The following is an 18,308-nucleotide window of genomic DNA, read 5'->3' as shown; positions in this document are numbered from 1 at the left end:
CATGTGAGCTACAATTTGTGAACAGCAGGAAAAACTGATTGCGAAAATGTGGTCAGCTTGGGAATCCCAGTACCTGTTTTTTTTCTTTTTTTCTTTCCTTTGGTGAGCAAACATCGCAGAGTACAGGACATCCTCTCTACTGATCCTCAGGATCTGCAAAAATCCTTTAATCATCAGCAGGACCTGCACTGTGTCCCTCTTGTTGATGCTGTCAGTGCTTTACTGCTCCCGCTTGCACCCTTCATCAACCTGCTGCTTATATACAAATCTCAGCCAAAGCCAGTGTTTACTGTCAGAAGTCTTTCTCAGCTGTATATTTGGTTTCTGCTCCTCCCTCTGGAGTGCTGAGTATTGTATGTAAATCCTCAAATCAACATGCACAGATTCTATTTAATTTCACAGCTAGTCGAGTGGCTCTAATCTCATCCAGCCATTTGGGCTGTTTGCTTTTCAAATCTAATGGATGGGTTTTGTGAGGATAGGGTCGGGAGGGTATTGCAGCCTTGTCTTTTCTATGCAAACTGATGTCTCCAGTGTGACACTACAGCAAATAATTAAATTGCTTCTTGAAAACAAAGACCCTAGCAACACATATAAGCGTATAACTGCAGCTGTATTGTGCTCCCACATCCTCCCATTGACACACAGTTTTTGTATATTGTTTATGTTTGCTGTCTCTTCAGCCAACACATCCATCTGGCTAAAAATGCGGAAGTAATGTCCAAAGCCTCAAGCGTCTGTCTTGCCCCTACCCCAGCAAAAAAGTTCGGGACTACAGTATGTATGCATATTTTTATATTTATTTTTTTTGTGCAGTTGCCAAAAAAAATCAAACTTTTAAGATAATGGAGGGATTTAGTCATAAACCCGCTGCTGATTTCTGCATGGAATTAGATATGACTTTGTTTTTTTTGTTTTTTTTAAGGAAATGTATTAAAGCTAAAACACAGTGTGCCAGTAGTGAGACTTGGATTTGCAGTTTTTGTTTAATGCAGTGCTACATCGTCACTGTACAACTGAAGTTCTAGTCCCTTTTTAGTGTCGGAGCAAATGTCAATATCCACCCCCTCTCCAGCCAAGCTTAATATAGATTTTTATGAGCCATGAAATACTTTCTCTTGTCGTTTTATTATGCACATATTTAATGCCTATTAAACTTTCCTTTAGACGTTTCAAAGAAAATGACACTCATTTTGTGAAAGCATTTTGCAATGAGAGCACACTTGTTCTGTATTTGCTTCTTAATGCGGTGTTCTTCATTTTGTTTTCCTATGCATGTCTCGATCCAGATATAAATGAATATGCATGTTTTAAAGAGAGCTGATTGAAAGTTATTTTTAAAAATTTCCTTTTATTTTCCACATACACAATGTAAACTAGGACACTGGGCTACCTAGAAGACGTTTCATCTCACACAGTAGTTTTGAATCGGATGGAGAGACCCTGCAGAATGGAGTAAGCGCCAGGGATGGCCAGGAGCGGGAGAGGGACTTGTGTCATAAATCAGGGCCCGGGCTCAGGTCTGAGAGGAAAGCTCAAAGTGGGACTGGAGTTGCAAGCTGTAAGGGAGAAGAGGGCTGGTCAGGGGATGCCAACCTCCAGCAGACAAGTGTCCTGGGCCTGGGTGATGGATGTGGCACAAAGCCAGAGGGGAATGCTAATGAGATCCAAGATGATGGCACTGACTGCTACAAGGGGAGACCTCACTCTGGTGGGAGCTCATTAAGCGGCATGTCCCACCTGCAGAGCAGCAGAGGAACCAGCTCCATGTCTATCCTCCCACAGAGCAACACTCATTCTCAGCTTGACACAAAGCCTCTTGACAGTCACACAGGCTTTTGTCCACCCAAAGAAACCACCATCACGAAGGAGTGTAGCTGTGGAGAGATGGCTGAATCTGAAAATTTAGAGAAGATCCCTGGAGTGTGTGTGACAGAGGCTGCAGCAGCTGCAGTTCAGAATTTGAAGCTGAGCTCTTTGTTCAGCAGAGTTTCTTGGATTGTCCAGGATGCAGGACGTCTGCTTTGGAGCTCTTCCACTGTGTTGCAGCAAGTCACAGAATTCAGATTTCAACCTGTTGGGGCTCGCTGGTCAAACAATTTTATCTCTCTGGTAAGAGAAAGCAGTGTTCTGTCTATTATAAGGGACAGCCGTGTCTTCTCCACATTTAGAGGCAGCTTTATCTTCTCTCTGTTAAAGGACAGTCACATTTTTTCCATGGTGAAAGAGCTGCCTCTCATACAGCACGTCCAGATGGATATAATTCAACTCCTTCAGTCTGAGGAGGCTGCTCAGATGATTCAAGTCTGCATTAATCCTGAAAACGCACAACTCCCTGTCCCGACACCAACACAAACCCTGAGTAAGGCTGAAGAATTGCCAATTGATGTACAGCTTGTCTCTGGGGATATCTTGAAAAGGAATGAAAGTATGTGGGATATGGAGTCAACACGAAACATGGTTGATGGTAATGTAAAACAACGAGATGAACTTATTACAAAGCATTTGCCACTGAAGCACAGCAGTGTGAAAGAGGTTACCTGTGAACTTAAAAACTCAAAAACGGTTCAAATTTTCATTCAAACGTTGATAAAATTTCCTGATTCCCTTGCAAACCTGCAAAATCTGCCACCCCAAAGCATGATGGACCATCTACAGTCTGTCATCTCCACTTCAGACCTCCCAACTCAGAAGATTCTTACTCTCTACTGGCTGAACGTAGCTAAATGCAACCAATCAGAGCCGCAGTCTGCCCTCTTGATCCTGATGGACTCTGCGCTGTACACACTAACCTCTGAATCTGGTCTCTTAGTTTTGTTCCATCTCCTCCCTTTGTGTCAGTTGAAGGACATTCAGATAGGCCTAGCAGGCCAAAGTCTGCGTTTGATAAGTGCTACAGAGGAAAGCATCCTTGCTGTCTATACCTACAGCCAAAAGCATACTCAGTTGCTGTGTAGGGCCATACTTGATATCATCTGCCCTGGGGACAGCAGGGTACCTCAACACCCACTGCTGCATGGAAACTTAATAGAGATGTCTTTAGGCTGGCAGGTCAGTGTACCTGAGCTGCTGCTGGATGCTGGTTTAAGGGTTTGCTGTCAATTTCAGAAGAGTCTTGCCGATCTGATATACCTTCTTCATTGTAACATGAATCACGAAACCGTCACTCTGGGAGAGGTGCAGCTGAAACTTTACACAAGTGTAGCGGTGCATATCAGTCCCAGGACCCACAGTAAGCACGTGGTTCAGTTTTTACTTACAGATACACACCTCTGTCTGGTACGAGAGGATGCTGTCTGTCACCCACTTTCACACTCTGTCACCACAGCTCCCTGCCGTCCCCACTTCCACGACTTAACTCTTCGGCGGTGCTCAGATGTTCGCTGCATACTGGTGCACGACGAAGACGAGAACCGGCCTGTCAGGCTGGATGTAATCTTTGCAAAAGCACAGGGCAGGGGTCACCCTGAAAGCGTGACTAAGGCGGCTACCCCGAGTGCACATGCTTTAAATTCATCTCCGCGTGCAGAAGTGTGGAAATTAACTTTCAGTTGCTCCGCTGAGGCCGCCTGCCTGATTAATCACTTGTCAAATGTCTGATCAAGGACTGAACGGCCAGTAATGAACAGCCCAGCTTGAAAACTCACTCACAGGGAGCAATGGCAAAAGTGCATCCCAAGCAGACAGTGCAAAGGATAATTTTTTTTGCTATGAAATTACAATGAAAATGTGAAGTTTGAAGTTTGCTTTTTTTAAAAGTTTGTGATATTAATGTTGCATGACTTTGGCACTTGGAAGATTTTATCTTTAAAACACTTGAATTTCTTTGTTCTTGCATTGATGTCTTTGAAAAATAGTTTGAAGGTCTAGCACTGAAGATCAAAGAAGTGTGCTTAGCAGTTTCATTTGTTTTAATAGACATTTTAAGGTTTTTGAAGCATTTTAAATGTCTCGTGTGACCAAATTCTTAAGATGACTTGCATTGTGTGTGTATTTATTATTAATTTTCAAAATTCTAATATTTTATATTTTTCAATAAATCCCTGGATATGTTAAAGTAAAATCAATGCTTCCAGAGTTTTGTTTACCACTTAAAATGCAGATGAGCTCTGATGGTTGAGACTTGAAATGCAGACAGCACAAATAGCTTGATGCATTTCATTGCTTTCTTTAATGTCTGTCATTTTGTCTTCCTATCATCTCTTTTTGGTTCTCTTTGTGTCTCCACTCATTTTCACTTTTGGCCCAGTCTCTTTACTTTGCATAAACCTGTGCCCCCACTGGATGTAGGAGTCTCCACTGCAACTGAGCAATCTGTGTCTGAGGTCAAGTTGTAGTTGTACTACCTGTACAATTGGTCAATGGCTTTACTTCTGCCAGTCAACACTGTGCACTTGATGACAAGCCTTGTAGAAGAACTAAAATTACAGATGGGTTGCTCATGCTGTGTCTCCTGGAAAGAACTCGAGTTTAAATCACATTTCAAGGGTTAAAGCCAAAGATTGTGCTCCTTTTCTTGACTGAGTGACCCCATCCAAGAAGGAAAATTGCAGGGGCAATATAGTGCAATCAATCCCCTTGTCTGCTCCAGCATGAATGATGGAGATTTGGGCTCGACTCAAACTCCTCACACCTTGTAGCAAAGCGGATTGGGCCAGAATGAAAGCTCGGGGGATGTAAAAGATTTTCTCCCTTTTTGCTTGACAGTTAATTAGCGTTCAAACGATCTAGTGTATATCAAACTTTCTTGTGAATAAAACGCAAAAGGCAGACGGATCATATCTGTGTATTGAAAATGAGGCTAGTGTTTCTTACATGCTACACAAAGATTAGTATTGAGGATTTTAATTTACACATTTTCACATTAGATCAAGGCTAATTTATTGCAAATATTGTCACAGGTTATGATTCATTTATATTAAACTGTAAATTGAGACTTTCCTCTTGCAGATTAGTTAATAAATTCTACCAAAATCTGATAATGGCTTTAAAATAAAATCTCCATCCAGTATCACATAACACTGATTATTAAAATTTGGGGAACTGTACTCATATTGTGCTTTTCCATGTTTAATGTAGGCTGGTTTCCTCCTCGCAGCATTTGGCTGACATCTGAATAACCTTGCATCTGTATTGTGCATGATGCTTCTTTTGGTTTTCATGTAATTCTTCAGGATTGACAGTTGAGAGGTAAGTTGCATCTGGATAATAATAAAAAAAAAATCACGTATTTTTCTGTTAATCATGAAACACGGCTAATCTACTATCTCTGCGTGTTTGTATATCAAATGGACAGGAGTGCTTGTTGTGCACAGCCTGGTTAAAGGAAGCACTCACTCTGACAGCTGATACTTTCCCACTGACAGGCTTTGAATGTCTAGTGATTATAGTGTGATGTCCTACTGGGTTCTCCGGCCTTAAAACGCACCACGATTGACGGCACATAACAGGATAATTTGTTTACCTCCTCCTTTAGAATCATGAGAACGTGACCTAGGCAGTTTGGACACTGCTTAGCTGTGACGGGCTAAATCTTTAAGGCTATTTTGATCATTCCAGCCCCACAGTAGCCCCAATAGTTCGATGAGTTGTTTTGTTTTTCACAGATTTTGGAGACTAGTTTTTACCCTACTACACGGTGCTAAATTGGTCCTGAGGATGTTTATATAATGTTTTATAATTAAATTTGTTTCTTACTGACAAACTACCCCCATCTCCTTTAGTTTTTGTTGCCTGGAGAGTCTGTTTCCCACTTACAAATTAGGATACTCTTGAATAAGAAAACATCTTGTTAAGCCAATAACCAATCTGTTGGAGAAGCTGGCTTGCAGATTTAACCTGGTATTAACACCGTGCCTTTGGAAAACAGGCCAACAGATCAGCATCAAATACTGATAAAGTTGGTGGTGTGTTTTTTTTTTTTTATTGCAAACCAACCTGTAAAACCTTGAAATAAATACAGTGCCAACTGTTATTTTTCAAAGTGCTTTAAAAAAAGGTAATTTACAATAACCTTAAACACAGAGGAGCAAAATTGTATTCATGTCTACCCAGTGATGCAGACATGCATAAAATTAGACGAGTACAGGATTTGATTTGCCTTTCCTTTGCTCTGGTGGGAGTGCTACTGCAAGGATGCGGTGCTTGAAGGCCAGACATTTCTTTACCCGTGTACTCTGGTGGTTTTTAAAGCTGCTTGTTTGGCTACTTAAGCATTTTCTTAAACTAAGAAGAAAAAACACATCCGTGTTTCACTATCACGTTCCTAACTTTAACTATACACCTTCCGGTATGTAAGTCTGGGACTTTCTTACTGGGCATTGACTGACTTAAATTGGTTGTGGCTGGTAATATTACTCTGAACTGCTCAAGCTAGGTGCTAGCTACCTCGGTGCAAAAGTTGTAATGACACAATGATGTTTGTAATGTCAGGGCTGGTTGTCTTTTGGTTCTTAATACACCTTCATGCTATCATGCTGATGATTTAATGATGGGTTACATATGAGGTATATATCTTATACCTTAGGAGTATTTAACTTTGTGCTGCACACGCCCACTATTAAACTGCTAAATAATAAATGTCTGACTCCGATCATCTCTGAAGTCTTCCAAAAAGTTCTGTTTTTACTTTAAGTCTTTGACTGTTCTGGACTCGAGCTTTTTATTATGCTGGGATTATATAAAAGGGAAGGTGAAGCAGGTGTAGGCTGATTTTGAGATTACATGCATCCATTAAATGGGCACAAGTTACAAAATGGGATTCATGGAACCTGCTTAAAGTTTCTTATCCTTAGCTTACGTTCGCTTAAGAGAAAAATCTTGAGACTTGAGTTCAGTGAAAATCTATAAACTTGTTTAACTTTTTTTTTTTTTAATAAATGAGGCTCCATTTATAATGTACATTAACATATTTACCCAACCATTCATCTGCACTTCAGTGCACACCATCAGTTTTTCTTTTTGTTATTTATCCTTGGAGGGCTTCTCATTGATCTGATACTTTGAAAAAGTAGCTTAAACACTGAGTTAATTATAAAAAGTTCAATGCGGGCATGTGAAGTAGTGGGAAGCCTGGATATGTTTAGTATATTTAAAAACAAAAAGTCCCGTCAGTGCTATTTTTGAAGGGTGATATATATTTTTTTCAAGTTCAATCCAGCTGAATGATGGTCTGTGTCCAGTCTGTGCATCCATGCTTGTTTAAATTCATGTCACTCAATAGGAGGGCAATGTACTTAACTCTGTCACCATCCTGCCGTCTAATGAAGTCTAGTGTTTGCCTGTAATGGCAGGTTTTATCCAGGCTTTTGATGGAACACGTTGGGAGGGGGGTGAATCTCAAAGGAAACGGACACAATGGTGACCTGAATGTCACTGGCAACTTTCGACTGCGCTCATTTGTGCCCGTCTGTCCGCGGGCCATAGAAAACTCTCTGCCCTCTAGAAGAATGAGTTTGTCACACAGTGTCATTTTTAAATTGGGCTCCATTTCTCCCTGCCCACCCCTGCTCGGTTTGGACCTCACATGAGCTTCATTAGCATTTGCAGGAACTGCAAGACATTTACCACCATGGATTGTGACAGATTTCACAAGCTCAATTTTACTGTTGCCCCGGGGGGAGGGAAGAGGCAGTGCTCGCCATCTGTTGATTGTGACTGTACCCGGCACTTCCATAAGAGGCTTCCTTACCGCCATGGCTAACAGTCCAGTGACAGTTCTGGTCTATACACAAGAAGTGGAAAAACACTTAAAGTGTGATTTAACCAGACCTCCAGGCAAAAGCATGAATTTTTGTTTTTTAAAAATCAGCTTTTCATTGAGCTTATAAAACATGCATTCCTAATTTATTAGATGTCAAAGTTAATTTTAAAGTTTGCGATGAAATGTGACATTTAAATTTGACTTGTAAAAGCTAGCATTTCAGTCACTGCTCACTCTGATAATATTTAAGGCTAGAAAACTGGCAGTGGAGCGAAAACGTTTAATTTAGTCTTGATTTCTGTATCATGGCAGTACAGTTGAACTTTATAGTGTGTAGTTAAACTGTTGGCCACATGAATAACCAAGCTTAGCCCCTGCTGAACAAAATGACTGGCACAGGTAACGGGAGAGAGACTTTAGAGCTTATCAGTGTTTGCGATGGTACAACAAACCTCAAGAAGAACCGATTAAACACTTAATACCAAAATATTCCTCAAGTGACTATTTAAGATGTTCAGCTGTGTTTTAAATTGCTCCAGGGACCGTTTTTGTTATACAGTAACCTCATTTAGTTTTCAATACTCAAATAAGAAGATTAATCTCACTGCTAATTAGCTTCAACTTAACGATTTGCTTGTATGGCCACCTTTTGTGCAACTCTTCTTTTTTCCCCCCCTAAATGTGCCGTGTACAAGCTGACATCTTAAAACGGCGGCCCAGATCATATTTTTCTGCTGCTGGCAGTGAAGTCTTTTGAGACCTGAAAAATTTCTGATCATGTTCTAATAAAAGGAGATGGAGGTGCTGTGCAGCGGGTCACAGAGAAGAGGAGCTGCTCTGAGTGGCTGCACTTTTAGAGGAGTTTCTGAAGGCTCTCATAAAAGTTGGAAAAAGAGAGATTTTCAAATATTCATGAGTAATGCTTAACTGAAGAGCTTTGCACATATAAGACAAAATAAATGAATATAAGGCAATGAAAAAGACACGTACAGTGTTTTAGAGGGTAAATTATATGGGCTTGCAATGATCACAGAGACATTTGAAGTGTTAATGCGTGTCTCTTGTTAGGCTTTTCCAGTTCTGTCTTTGGTGCGAGGAAAATTACGCGTATTTCACTCGTGTGCCCTTCAATAAAGCTCGATCGCATCCCTGCGGTTTATGAGCCTCCAGTCAAAAAGTCAGCTCATTGTAAATAAGCTGAGGGATTAGTGAATGATGAGAAGAATGGCTGACAGTCACATGGTGCAGCTGTCTGTATGTGTGTGTCATGTCAGCATATTTCATTTGGAAAGATGACACTTCTATTTCGACTTCTAGATTCATTACCGGGCGAACGTCAGTGTCGTTGCCATTTTAATGGTGATTCAATCTGGGCTCAAGTCAGTGGCGCACTGATGGGTTAGCATAATGTCATAAGAAGAGGCAGGTCTGTCCTTTTAACTGGATTTTTGTTTCAGTGTCGCGTTGCATCTGATTGAAGTAGCGCAAAGTGGAAACAGGCCTGTTTGTGTGTCCAGGCAATTCTGCTGTGGCTTCACGTAAACCACCCAAGAATAAAGAGTGCACTTTTTTGCTCTTCGTGTTTGTTATGGATTTTTCTATTAGTGACGTCTGAAATGCTATGCTCAGTGGAGCCTTTCTGGAGCGTGGTGACCTGACCTCGAGGTCTCTGCTCGGGAGTCTCATTTGTGTCTGTGGAGATGGGACGGGATCTTGCTGTTCATTTCAGAATAAATAAAGGCGAAAGATTTGTGTTTATCCTGTTGGAAATAGAGTAGACTAGTGTAAAACTATAAATGCTGTACTGCCCCTTAGGAACACAGTCTTCAGTACTGCATGATCGTAGTTCTGGTCAATAACTGTATTCATCTTTTTTCTCTCAGGTACAAAGATGCAATAAAGCTTACTGCCTTGGTGACTGACAAGAGTGCAAACCTGGCCTCGCAAAGATCTTAACATCAGCTGGTTCAGCTACAAATGTGAATTAAGGAAGACTGAACGATGTGATAAATACTATCATCACGCGTACACCAGTGGCGAGGGCTGTTGTTCAATGGCGTGATTTTGAATCAGGCGTGTAACTCAGTTTCATGGTCCAACAATATACATGAATAAAGTATAGCTGGGAAAAATACAGGTCATCAAATAATGAGCCACCAAGCAGCCAACTGCAACAACACTGATAAATCTGTGTCATGGCTCATACAGGGCGGTAATTGAAACAAATAATAAAGCCACATATTAACAAAAGAGATGAGTGATCTACTTAATTATATCCAAAAGAAATGGAGTTAATTTATTACCAATACAAGAGATGCTGATAGTAGTGCTTTATAATTTAGCTTGACGAAATTATGATTGCTTTTTTTTTTTTTAAACCGTAACTGTCCTCCGCTGCCGAGCAGGTGAATTTGATTTTTTTTTTTTTTAATGTAATTACACACTGAAGTAGAAAAAAACGTTCATAATGGTATTGATCAAAAACCTTATCAAAGCTCTGCCGTTGTTGTCATTTACACACTGCGAGTTGGAGGAGAAAAAAAAATCATTGAAGCTGTAAGTAAAGGATTATCACCTTGCAGTGCAACAAATTAGCACTATCTGAAACAATCGTTCGCACTAAGTGAGGCTGGCACTAGCAGATGAAGTGCCATGGTGGTGATGACTGCTATCACCAAAGCTTTCTGCTGTGGGGCCCTGACAAACACGATATTTACGACAAGCCCTCTGACAAACAGGACAAGGCTGTTTTCCAAACCTGCTGCATTTTACTTTTATGGGAAGCGGGGTGAGAGTGGTGACAGAAGGAGTGGGTCTAGACTGCTGATGCTGGCGATGTGAGCTCCTTCTCCACACCTACTATTTCCAGTCTTCCAGCTTCCAGCGTGGTGCTATTAATCATGCTCCAGAAGTTAAGTGTTACTGCAGGCATTGCTGTGTTATAAATTGCATGGGAAATGCATAATTAGTTTGCAACAAATCTATTTTACAGTCCTACTGTATTCAGTTGGGGATGCATTTTGTTGCACATGTTTTTCTGCAGGGATAATGATTGCTACTGGATAGCAGAAGTATTGCTGGCTCACCTGATGCAAATGAGAGCAAAGAAAAAGGGAGCGAAATAACATGCCTGACCATTCAGCATATCTTGGATGTCCTTCGTGTTTTCAAATGATTGCACTGTGCCAAACAGGAAGTGTGTTTACACCCAGTAAATCCCACTTGGCAGGATGCTAAAGGGATGTATGTTCCTGTTCTCTACAGTGTCATAAAGCCAAACTAAACTGACTCTTAGCCAACAAAAGCAATTTTCTGCAGGTCATACTCGCACAGTTTCTCGATAACCTTCTCATTCCTCCTTTAACTTGACAAGCTATGTCCACCTCCAAGTCCTCACTAGGTTCATTAAGGTCTGTGTTCCATATTTCATCTGACGTGTGCTTGTCTTAAAGCAGAAAGAAGGAAAGCCAACACATTCACCCGTTATTCTCCGTGTCCTTAACCCATGCAGTTACTATTTCTGTGTAATTGGTGCTGGTGTTGCTTGTGCCTCCGTTTAATATTTTTTTTGATAAGGCGCTGCTGTCTCAGTGGAAGGAACAGGGTGCAAAGTGTCCCTCAATACAGCAGGCAAATTACTCCTCCGAACACCCGTGTACATCGCAGAGCTGCAGTAAAGGCAAAACAATTTGTCCAACATGAATAGGCTCCCCGGAGACTGTCTTAAGTGTTAAATGACCTGGGTGAACCCAATACTAATCCACGACTGGGAGTTATTCAGGCTTGGATGGCTAACACTTATACCCTCCGTGCAGCCGTTTGAAGACTGTTTATGCAAATTCAAGGTGATCTGATTTTTTTTCATGGCTTAGTTTACTGTCTCTCTCAGCCCCCTGGAGACTCCTGCAGTCACTTCTTCTTATTCCTCTAGCTCCTCGCCTAACCACTCGCGTCAGTAGGAGTGGGTATGAATAAAATGCAATAAAGGTGCTTCACATATAATTAAGCTTCTTGAGTCAAAGTTGAAAACTTTCTGAGATTTATTGGCTTCTTAAAACACCCGACTCCAGTGTCAAAGTGCTGCAGGATGTTGATAGAACACCAAACATGTCTGCCTACTTTTCTTATGCATATTCTCTGAATGTGTGTTTTTGTATACACACAGAAAGTGCTGACATGTTTGTGAACAGAGGAATCAATCTGCAGACTTGAGGCTATAAGAAAATATCAAGAATATGTTTTTGTTTTTTTGTTTTTTCCCCCCCCTTTTTTTTTGGGTCCTCATTAAAGCTGAGAATGTAGTGCACTGTATGCTAAGTACTCTTATTAATACAGTAGGGGGCACCAGTGAGCCACGCAGGTCTTTAGATTTGACTTGCTGCCTCTCTCTTCTCCCTCTCCCTTCTCATAAACATGATTGTGGTCTGCCCTCCAGACATCTGCTTGGTTGTAAAGGGAACAAATAAATAAAAACAAAGGCCTATGAATGACGCTCCAAGAATTTATGTTCCATGCAAACATATATTCAGTTTCAATATTTTAATCCTTATTGGAACATTTATTGTTTGTGTCAGCGTTTGTGTTTAAGTGCATCTGCGTTGTGTTATGTCTTGGTAAAATGAAAGGAGGACGTAGCCTGCGAGGAAGGAAGAGGACTCAGGAGAGGAAGAGTGGAGCGAAGCTAGGAGAGAAGGTATAGCATGACAGCCAGTCACTGTACAATACAGAGAACAGATCATTAATTAATGCTGCTGAGAGTGTGAAGTGAATCGATTCACCCCCCCCTCCCCTGAGCAGGACATGCACTAGTACCCTCATCTACCAGCCATGGTGGGTAGTAGCTTGGTGGAGGCAGAGGAATCGACACCATCCCTGTCAGTTCACCTCCGTTTTAATCACTTCTAATTGTTTCCAATGGCATGCAGTAAATATCCGGCAGGAAGAATGCGAAACATTCATACCCCCTGGTTCTTCTCATCAGGTCCTTTTCTTTCATGTCTTGTGTGTGTGTGTGTGTGTGTGTGTGTGTGTGTGTGTGTGTGTGTGTGTGTGTGTGTGTGTGTGTGTCCCCTATTCATTTACTCCCTCGGTGAGTGCCGGATGCCTTGATTAAAGTAGTTGTTTCATAAGTGTGTTGTTTTTGTTATGTTTCTGTTTTGTGTGTTCCCTGAGCCTGTGTTATCAGTTCACATCGAGGAGTGTGTGTGTGTGTGTGTGTGTGTGCACTCCTGTCAGGGGGTGACAGCTGGCTCTTTCTGCCCCCGTCACAAAGAGGCTGTGACGACTGGAGTGTGACCAGCCTCTCTCCCCCCCTGCCCGCTTTACGCCCCCCCCTCTCCACCGTCTCCACCACCCCGACGGCCTGGCCTGCCCTGCTACTTTGTTTGCGGGCCTCTCTCTCTTTAGATCCGCACTGCATATGGGTCTGGTCAGCCATGGAAACCTGCTCAGCCCAATTAGAAGCAGCCGCCAGCTGGGCTTCCCCTCCATTCTTCCAGCCCTCCTCTCTGGCCCTGCCACGTCCCTCTCTGTTCCTCTCCAGTGCCTTCACGCTCCAGCATCCCACAATCAGAGCCTCTCTCATGCCCGTAATCATGCTAAGCTGATGGGCACGCTGTCCCTGGCGCGTGGATGGAAGCAGCGATTTGTGACACATCTCCTCTCTGTGGACGCCGTGCACGCACATCCTCCCAATTCCATTTGCACATACCAAGACAGACAGACACACACATGCACGCCGTGGCAAGGGGTCCACAGTCTCCCCTGCCAGATGCTGCGTTTTGTCTCTGGCCTTACCAGCTGTTTGGAACACGTGGGTGTAGAAAATAAAGGAATGGTATCGAGTCTATCTCTCTGTAGCTCGACTTTAGTGAGGATCACGCTGCTTAACTCTCTGGCTTCCGGACAAGGTTGCTGGAAGAATTAGGTTTCAGTGTTTGGAGCAATCAGGGCTCAGTAGTAACTGTGGAATAAAGGCTTTCACTTTCAGTACAGATTTCCTAATTTATTTAAAGAGTTCTGCATTCTGGACTTGTATTCATTCACTTAGCATTTATGATTGCAGATTCTGCGGTCATTCTGAATTCGAGAGCTTCTTTCAGCAAGAAAAAAAAGATATTTGAAGACGTTTCCTTTCTCTAATGGCTCTTAGTTAATTTCAGCTTCCTCACATGCAGTTCAGGGACGTATTTTATGCAAAACAGAGAAACACTAACACATGAAAAAGAGCTTTCATGCTGATAAATTTTATGTCAAACCCTGCTCTGGATGTTTTGACTATATTATTACCGCTGTCTCAAAACTGAGCTATTTTCTGGCTATCAGACAGATAAATAGGCTTTGGCTGTGGCAGATAGTCATTCTGAAGGTAAATCCATTGTATACTAAATTATTAAATATATAACGGGTAATGTCAGAACTAAAGGTCAAACAAATGACACAAACGGACACACGGCTATTAATTTCTCTTATGGCAGCATATTCTTTTCATAACTCCAGAAAAGTAGTAGCTACTAGTATTCTTATTTTGTAAAGGTTACTTTTCAAAATTGTTTCAGTTTTCTCTCCTATTTCTTTGCTGTCTTCCCTCATTTTTCACTTTGTGGTCATCAATCACTGATACAGGCCTGATTGCACATGAAGTGGCTGGATCCCATTTTGAGGTGTGACAGGGGCCTATTTTGCACTGGTGGCAGTGATGGCTGTGTGTCAGAGCTCGTGACAGGATGCTCTCCGCCCCGTCTCCTGAGGTTTGAGAGTTTGAGGGGCCACCGGCCCCTTTTGTCCTCCTTTTGTAGATGGTCTCCGACACGGCTTGTTTTAGGCGGAGGCAAAGGCAGTAATTGATTTCTCTCTCGTTTCTGATTCCGCCTGTGGCTCTTGGGCGCCGGCTGCATCTCTCCTCTGAGAAACAGATGAATAAAAAGACAGAGCGTGAAGTTTATAGCCAGCAGTCACAGCGCTGACAGATGGTCAAACCTCACGTTATCAGGACCTGATAGAAGTCCCGGAATGTGGTGGTTAGCTTCTGAATTGGCTTCTGAAAGGATCGGTCATATATATTAGAGCAGAGAGTATTGAGCCGTGAAGAGCTGGAGCGATGGGAGATATTGAGGTGCACAGATGCTGAAGGTGAAAGAGGCCCAAGCTTATATCTGACAGACTACATTAATAGATCGGTGAACTGATACATGCACAATGAAATGGTACGATGAATAAACCGATTCAGCTCCAGAAATTTAATTTTCATCCCTTCTGCTTCAGCCTCTGTGCGTGTATATGTGTGGAAAATTGCAACATTGGGACGTGTTTAAGATTCATCCAAGTAAACTCTGAATTTTTTTTCCATTTTCTTAAATCTGGCATGAACAGGCAGAATTAACGCATGTTGACTGTCCAATCTAATAATCATACGCACAACAAAAGCAGATTCAACTGTTCCCCCGAGTCTCCATAATACTAAAAGAATCAGCAGAGCATTCATCATAATTGTGACCTTGTGTCTTCCTGTCAACAAGACTGACTTAATCAATTGCAAAAGTTGTCAGCTGTGGCAGGAGGCGTTTAGCCTGCTGACAAGAGAGAGATGGGTTGCATGGACTGTCTGCAGACACTCCAGCCTCCCTCCATTAATGTCATTGTCACATCTCTGCACCGACAGACCCAAACTTTGTTAGGCAAGTTCCTCTAATCCCCGTTCTTTCATTTCTAAATAATAAATGAGCCAATTAACACCGAATGAGAAAATCTCCCTGTATTTTGCAGTCTGAGGTGTTTCGTGAGTCGCATCTAGCAGAGAAGCTGTGGCGTTCTGTGACAGAAAAGCCTGAAAGGAGGCATTTGGTGTCATTTTAATCAGCTCGCTTGAATTGTTAGCACCTCTCCAGGAGGCTCGACAATTTGACAATGATGCTAAATGAATCATATTTATTAATCGAGTTTAATGCTATGCATCATCAAAATAAATCAACAGCAGTGTTAAGCTCCCTGAATTGTTTTCCCATTACTGTCGTAGTAAACAAATGAAAAGTCTCACTTTTAATGAAATGTGAAGAATATATTTAGAGTTATTCAGCTTAACGAGAGCGAAGCGTTAAAGAGGACAAAAGACGACGGTGCTTAAAAAAGCGAAGGGGACACTGACAAATGTCCTTACTTGCTGTGCTTTACCCTCCACCCTCCCCTGCGGTAGCTTGGGAAGATGACTGCTAGCGCGTCTGTAACCATCCACACTTCACTGCTGAATGACTCGTTGCGAAATGGCACATTTAAATTGCATGCTGTGCTGGAGTGATTTTTCTGCCTACCTTGATGCCTATTTTGTTATGGAAATTCATGATACATTAACATAACCAGCAGGAGTTGGGAACAGAAAATAATGAATCCTAGTGGGAAGGAACAGCGGCCTCCACCCTTATCTGTGAATTAATAAACACCCATACAGTGTGCACCTAAGGGTCACACCACGTACACATACTTACCACAGCAGATAGCTGTTTCTCACTGTTAACTTTCCACAGAGAGAAATGAATGTAATGGCGGCCCTGTAATAGGGAAAGGTGGCTTACAGGTGGTGGGTTCAGAGAGGAGCATGTCACCTCCACCACCTAATGGTCTGATATTTCTAATTTGCCTTTCACAGCAAAGCAGCTCCTAGTCGAAAGTTAAATCCAACAGTAGTGTACTGTTACCACGATCAGTTGGAGGTGTCATAACCACACTGCTACTCACCTGTGAAGTGTGAAATGGTTGCAGTGCACTATTCCAGCCATGCATTTATTTATTTATTTGTTTCATCATCACATGCAGTTTATTATTACATCAGCCTATCATAACTTGACCCTTTTGCACATTTTCTCCGCAAACGGAGCCGCGGAAAATTGGACACGATGACTGGAGCGTCCCATTCACTTTTTCTCTCTTCATTTCCTAAACTGCATTCACCTGATTCCGGATGCATACTACAGCCTGTTGCTACGGCAACAGTTCTCGGAGGCACCAGAGAACCCCGAAGGTTCCATCAGCGGTGACAGGCGAGATGCTGAAATGCTCGAGCAATCAAGCTTATCTGCTTCTCAACGAGATGTAATCTCAAATTTGTTGGAAAAAATAATTAAGTAAGCGCAGTTCTTCGCAGCACTGTCAACAATCAGCTGTGACAACAGTAGAAAAAGCAAAACAACAAAAAAAAGAGGATGGAATCGGTGTTACATTTTAGACTCATTTGTCAGTGCAAGTTTGTGGCAACTTTTTTGGCAACCGAGAGTGCTGACAATGGCCAACATGCTGCCTGGAGTGGTTAGGTTAATCACACAGGCACAGGACTCTGCCAGCATTCGAATAGCTCTTAAGATGGTGACTCATTTTGTTGATTAGAGCTGTGAATTTGCCCATTTGCAAAAAAACGATGTAATATTAACACACTTATAGTCAAACTGGCAGCGCTAGTTACCATATTTTAGACAAACTAATTCAGCAGAATCACTCCTCTGAGAACTGTTTGTTGCAGGGTTTTCAGGAGAATTATTAAAACAGATCCATGCAAATAAACACAAAAAATAATCAGGATTCATTTTCATACAGAGTGGGCTATAATGTTACTTGGTTTGATTGAGGCCTTGTTGTCTGTAGTACAGATTTAGTATTCCTAATAAAGCCCGGTGTTGAATTACCACACTGGATTTACTCACTACAGCAGCAGTATTTTTATTTATTCAGATAAAATGCCTACAGCACATTTCTGTTCATTTCTCAGGAAGGAAGCTCCGACTCCTCCTCGGGTTTAGATTTGAAAACGTTAGCGCGAGCAGCACAGTTTAATGGCCAGAGATATCAGAAACCACTGCTTTATACTGTGATGCCCTGATAGCAGATAATACTGATAGTAAATGCACCATCACTGCTCGGGCTGTTTGGTGTCACATTAAAGTTGGCAAAATTCAGCCTCTAAGTACACAGAAGCCGATGAAAGAGCAAAGCCTGAAATCTGAGGTGCAGTCATAACTTTGCTCACAAAAAATAAACTCAAACGAAAAGACCTTAACTGATTTAAATTTTGAACGCTGCACCAGCTGTTTGCTTCACTCATAGAGTGTTCGTAGAGCAAACAGCAACTTTTATGTCAAACTGATCTGAGTCTGCAAAAAAGAGACCGAAATGCAGACATAAGTGTCCCGACCAACAAGGTGGTGCATTGGGTTAGAAGGACTCATAGTTCTAATACTGTAACATCTGCAACTGACCTGAGTGTCCCTGTCAGAGCTCAGTTATGTCACAGCGAGAGGGTTGAGGGTTCAAGTTTCTGCATGTTTTTAGCTGGTTTCTTCTGCCATGGAATGAATGTTAGTTTAATGCTGCCATTTGTGGCCCAGGAGACTCTTCCAAAAGACTTTCTGAATCTGAAGATTTTCACTTTTTGGATAAATAAAGGTTTTTTACCGATCCTCAAACTGCTCCATTGTGTCACTACAGCTGCTGGTGCCTGACTGAACATGAGAAGTGGGGTTTCTGTCACCCTTTGACTGACATAAGCACACATCAGAGTATAGTAGGCAGAGGTAAGTAGTGAGATCAGGTATTAACCTGATAATGTGGTTCAGCACAGGAG

General features: G+C 42.0%; 1 protein-coding gene across 1 annotated transcript in view; it reads left to right on the top strand.

The window, feature by feature from the left end:
- The window catches only part of kif16bb (kinesin family member 16Bb), a 34,287-nt gene extending 24,353 nt beyond the window's left edge, over positions 1–9,934 (top strand). The window contains exon 18 of the mRNA XM_031737570.2: positions 9,586–9,934. Coding sequence (XP_031593430.1) covers positions 9,586–9,658 — 73 coding nt within the window. The 3' untranslated portion in view covers positions 9,659–9,934. The remainder of the gene's footprint in view (positions 1–9,585) is intronic.
- Positions 9,935–18,308: the final 8,374 nt, after the last annotated feature.

Source organism: Oreochromis aureus, linkage group 13, assembly GCF_013358895.1.
Source record: "Oreochromis aureus strain Israel breed Guangdong linkage group 13, ZZ_aureus, whole genome shotgun sequence".
Lineage (NCBI taxonomy): Eukaryota > Metazoa > Chordata > Actinopteri > Cichliformes > Cichlidae > Oreochromis > Oreochromis aureus.
The sequence above is the reverse complement of the archived record's forward strand: the minus strand, read 5'-3'. Positions and strand labels throughout refer to the sequence as shown.